This window comes from Palaemon carinicauda, chromosome 35 (genome assembly GCF_036898095.1).
Source record: "Palaemon carinicauda isolate YSFRI2023 chromosome 35, ASM3689809v2, whole genome shotgun sequence".
NCBI classification, from domain to species: domain Eukaryota; kingdom Metazoa; phylum Arthropoda; class Malacostraca; order Decapoda; family Palaemonidae; genus Palaemon; species Palaemon carinicauda.
Window position 1 is genome coordinate 41,207,066 of NC_090759.1, and position 5,332 is coordinate 41,212,397.

Below are 5,332 nucleotides of genomic sequence, written 5' to 3' on the forward strand. Positions count from 1 at the left end.
CAAGGCCGCCACTGAGAACAGGAACCTTCTCAACAAGTGGGGCATGTCGAAGAAGAGGAAATCCTCTCAGGACGATGGCCCTCAACCTAAGAGGAAATCCTCCAAGCCAAAACCCCAGCAACGTCAACAGAGACGGCAGTTTCCGGGACCCGCTACTCCCCAAGTGGCTGCTCAGCCACAGCAGACCTTTCAACTGGTCACCCAACCGGTTTTGTCCCAGTCACCGGTTTTCACCCCTGCCTTTGAGCAACAGACGACTACCTTTCGTCCCAAAGGTAGAGGCTCAAACAGAGGTGCAGGCAGAGACGCATCTCGCCGTCCCTCCAGAGGCAGAGGAGGAAGGGGAGCTAGCGGCCGAGGCAGTAAACCCTCGGGACACCAGAAGCAATGAAGTGCTTCCGGTGGGAGGAAGCCTCCGCCAATTCCAGGATCGTTGGACCTTCGATTCCTGGGCACACAGCATCGTCAAGAAGGGTCTAGGCTGGAGTTGGACTCAACCACCCCCAACCTTCCAGCAATTCTTCCAACGATCAACCCCCCTTCTGGAAGAATATGTCCTAGATCTCTTGAACAAGAAGGTGATAAGGAGGGTAAAGTCAACCAGGTTCCAAGGGAGACTGTTTTGCGTCCCCAAGAAGGACTCCGACAAGCTCAGAGTCATTCTCGACTTATCCCCCCTCAACAAGTTCATAGCGAACAACAAGTTTAAGATGCTGACTCTTCAACAGATAAGGACCCTTCTGCCTCGAGGTTCTTACACGGTCTCCATAGACCTGGCGGATGCCTACTGGCACATTCCAATGAACCACCACGCTTCCTCCTACCTAGGATTTCGACTCCAAAGGAAAAGCTACGCCTTCAGGGCCATGCCCTTTGGCCTCAACGTGACCCCTCGGATCTTCACAAAGCTGGCGGACGCCATAGTACAACAGCTCCGCCTCCAAGACGTCCAGGTGATGGCCTACCTCGACGACTGGCTAGTCTGGGCTCCATCGGCCGAGGATTGTTTAAGATCCTGCAGCAAAGTCACCCAGTTCCTAGAACACCTGGGATTCAAGATAAACGCGAAGAAATCTCGCCTCTCTCCAGCTCAGAAGTTCCAATGGTTAGGAATCCAGTGGAACCTTCAGTCACACCGCCTTTCCATTCCCCAGAAGAAAAGGAAGGAAATAGCAGGGTCTGTCAAGCGACTGCTGAAATCCAAACGGATCTCAAGACGTCAGCAGGAACGAGTTCTAGGCTCTCTACAGTTCGCCTCGGTGACAAACCCAGTGCTTCGGGCACAGCTAAAGGATGCCGCGGGAGTCTGGAGACGTTCTGCATCCATCGCTCGAAGAGACCTCAAGAGACGGCTCCCAAACAGACTTCGGCTTCTCCTCAAGCCGTGGTCGGAAGCAACGGCCCTGAAAAGGTCCATCCCTCTTCAGCACCCACCTCCATCACTCAACATCCACACGGACGCTTCGCTGTAGGGTTGGGGAGGTCACTCCCACCAAAAACAGGCTCAAGGCACACGGTCTCCCCTATTCAAGACGTTTCACATCAACATCTTGGAGGCCATGGCGGTCCTTCTAACACTGAAGAAACTCTCCCCGCCTTCCTCGATCCATATTCGTCTAACCCTAGACAACTCGGTGGTAGTTCGATGTCTCAATCGCCAAGGCTCAAGATCGCCCCAGATAAATCAGGTGCTTCTGACAATCTTCCGTCTGGCAGAGAAGAAGAAGTGGCACCTGTCTGCAGTTCACCTACAAGGATTCCGCAACGTGACAGCGGACTCTCTATCCCGGACAAGCCCGATAGAGTCGGAATGGTCTCTAGACGCAAGATCATTCTCCTTCATCTCTCACCAAGTCCCAGAACTTCAGATCGATCTCTTCGCAACGAGCGACAACAATCAACTTCCTCGATATGTGGCCCCGTACGAGGACCCCAAGGCAGAGGCAGTGGACGCCATGTCCCTGGACTGGAACAGATGGTCCAAGATCTACCTGTCCCCTCCCACCAACCTTCTGCTGAAAGTCCTCTCCAAGCTGAGAACCTTCAAAGGGACAGCGGCCCTAGTGGCTCCCAAGTGGCCCCGGAGCAATTGGTACCCCCTGGTCCTGGAGCTGCAGCCCACGCTGATCCCTCTCCCGGGCCCAGTTCTCTCCCAGCAAGTACAGAAGTCGACTGTCTTCGCTTCATCATCGAAAATCAAGGACCTTCATCTCATGATTTTCTCTCCCTAGCCGCGAAGAAAAGGTTTGGGATCTCGAAGAAAAGTCTAGACTTCCTCGAGGAATACAAGACCGATCCACAAGACGGCAATACGAATCATCCTGGAGAAAATGGGTCTCATTCGTCAAGGCAAAAAATCCTACGGAAATCACCATTGATTTTTGCATGTCCTTCTTTATTCACCTTCATGGACAGGGCTTGGCAGCCAACACGATTTCTACTTGCAAATCGGCCTTGACTAGACCCCTGATGTATGCCTTCCAGATTGATCTGTCCAACGACATCATCAATAAACTGCCGAAAGCATGCGCTCGTCTACGCCCAGAACCCCCACCAAAACCGATCTCCTGGTCTCTGGACAAGGTGCTCCATTTTGCCTCCAACTTAGACAATGATTCATGCCCTCTCAAGGATCTGACTCAAAAAGTTATATTTCTTTTTGCTCTTGCCTCAGGAGCCTGACTCAGCGAAATAGTGGCATTATCAAGGGAAGAGGGTCATATCCTGTTTACTGACTCAGGAGACCTTACCCTCTTCCCGGATCCGACGTTTCTCGCAAAAAACGAATTACCCACCAAAAGATGGGGCCCTTGGAGAATATGCCCCCTGAAAGAAGATGCCTCTCTATGTCCAGTAGAGAGCCTCAAGGTCTATCTTCGCAGAACTTCGGACTTTGGTGGAGGCCAACTCTTCAAAGGAGAAACATCGGGCAGCGACCTGTCACTGAAACAACTAAGAGCGAAAATCACCTACTTCATTCGCAGAGCGGATCCTGACAGTACACCCGCCGGTCACGATCCTAGAAAAGTTGCATCGTCTCTGAATTTCTTTCAGAGTATGGATTTCGAAAGCCTTAAGAGTTTCACAGGCTGGAAATCTTCGCGCGTTTTCTTCAAACTTTATGCGAAACAAGTGCACGAACTCAAACATTTTGTGGTAGCCGCAAGTAGTGTGATGAAACCTGCACCTAACTCTGCATAGAACAGTGAGTTACTTGGGACTCTAACTCTACGGGTGCCTATGTTGACCCTTGAGTGATACGTAGTGATTTCAAAACACTTAGTGTTTTTTCATATACTGTTCTTATCCCAGGTGAAATGTCATAGTCGTCACAAGAGTGCCGCATGCCTAGAGCATGATGTGTTTTAATTTTAAAGACTGACGTTCCTCTGGAACGGGTGCCTACTAATAATTTTGAAATTCTCTTTCAGATTCAAGAGCACGTCTTTCATTACTATGTACATTATAATTTGTTGTAAATTACTTTTACATATTTATTGCATTCCATTAATATATTCTGCAATTGTGAAATAAAATTTCTATTTTATTACTTGTGCGTCTCAATCCGCTCCTACTTATACTATGAAATACACGTCTGTCATAGTTTTATTATCCCTTTCCTCTATGGTTGATGAAGATTACTAAGGTTTCAACCCTTATTATATACTCACCTGTGCAATGTAATATTCCTACTCGAATACTTACTTACTTCATATCTTAGAGACCAGACAATTCTCCATTAACATACAGTGCCTAACCACCACTTGTCTGCCCTTGAGAATGTTCCTATATGAATGCCAACCATTCAGTCTTGTCTCCAAGTTCCTCAGGTTCTCCCAGCAAGGTGAGTAGCCCTTCGATGACCACTTTGATCTTCGGCATGGCCCGTGGGGACTTCACTGCTAAGGGGGCAGGAAGTTCTCTTTCCTACGGTTCTTCTATTAAGATTACTGTGCTAACCTGTTCAAAGCCCTCGGCACTTACACTAAAAGGGGAAAATCTACCACGATACATTGATTCTCTGGTATTCTTTCATCAGGACGCCATGGCTTGAGCACAAAAAACGGGTTTTGAGCGAAGCGAAAAATCTATTTTTGGGTGAGATAGCCATGGCGTCCTGATGGACCCTCCCTGCTACTTCGTCCAGTTTTTCAGGTCCCACCCTGCTCTGCTGTATCATGGTGATCGGCAAGCAACTGGCTTCAGGATGAAGACGGACATGACGTCATTTAGCAATGGCGCCCGTTTGTTTACGTCTCGAGTACCAAAAGTAGCCACGAACGAGATTAGCTGTGGAACGGCTCCCCAGCTATTCTCCGCCCCTACACATCGAAGTGTTAACTCTGTTTGGGGTGTAGATAGCTATGTGGCGCGTTAATACATGCGTCCCCTGTTGATATACGATGTCTTAAAGGGAAACCTTTAGGATACTCGCTCCAGAAGTTAGAATTCTGTGATAACCTGTGGTTAAATTCTCTGGGAATATTTAGTAGTTATATACCCAAGGAAGCTACCAAAAAGGAACCTTCCATCAGGACGCCATGGCTATCTCACCCAAAAATAGATTTTTCGCTTCACTCAAAATCCGTTATATATATATATATATATATATATATATATATATATATATATATATATATATATATATATATATGTGTGTGTGTGTGTGTGTGTGTGTGTGTTACTCAAAATGTGGATAATTGCCAAATATGTACATTTTGCAATTAATTTTGCCTATTGTGTACAATTTGCAGCGCTTGGTGCCGATTGTGCACAATAGGCAAAATTGATTGCAAAATATACACATTTGGCAGTTTTTCTACTTTTTGCAAGGACATTTTGCCAAATGTTAACATGATTTTGCAACAGTATTTTGCCAAATGTTAACAGATTTTTTTTGTTCCAGTGCATGTCGGACTTCAAAAAGCAGTTTGAGCAGAAGATTCGATATTCTCAGACTATGATTAATATGAAACACCTCTGAAACACAGCTGAAATAGTTCAGTTGGGCAAGGAGGAGGGCAGTTAAACCCTCATCTTCCCTGTTACTACAGAGGCCTGTCCTACCAACCTAAGCTCGTCACTGGTCAGCCGCGCTACCCACAAAGCCAAGGTGCAGTTGAAATATTGAATGGAGTCATGCAAGATGAAATTAAAATTTGGATGCACGAAAACAAGTTCAGCAGCGTTGGGGTCCACTTTGTCCTGTGGCAAATAAACATTTCGGAACATGAAACCATAAAAACAAGTCCGTTTAAAGTCATGTTCGGGATCAAACCCAAGATAGGCCTAGCAACCACTGTTATTCCACCTAATATGCTCGGCAATATAA

The 5,332-nt window shown here is 47.1% G+C and overlaps 1 protein-coding gene across 1 annotated transcript in view; it reads left to right on the plus strand.

The window, feature by feature from the left end:
- Positions 1-5,139: 5,139 nt before the first annotated feature.
- The window catches only part of LOC137627247 (uncharacterized), a 702-nt gene continuing 509 nt past the window's right edge, over positions 5,140-5,332 (plus strand). The window contains exon 1 of the mRNA XM_068358328.1: positions 5,140-5,332. This exon is cut by the window's right edge and continues 509 nt beyond it. Within this exon, the coding sequence (XP_068214429.1) occupies positions 5,140-5,332 (193 nt within the window).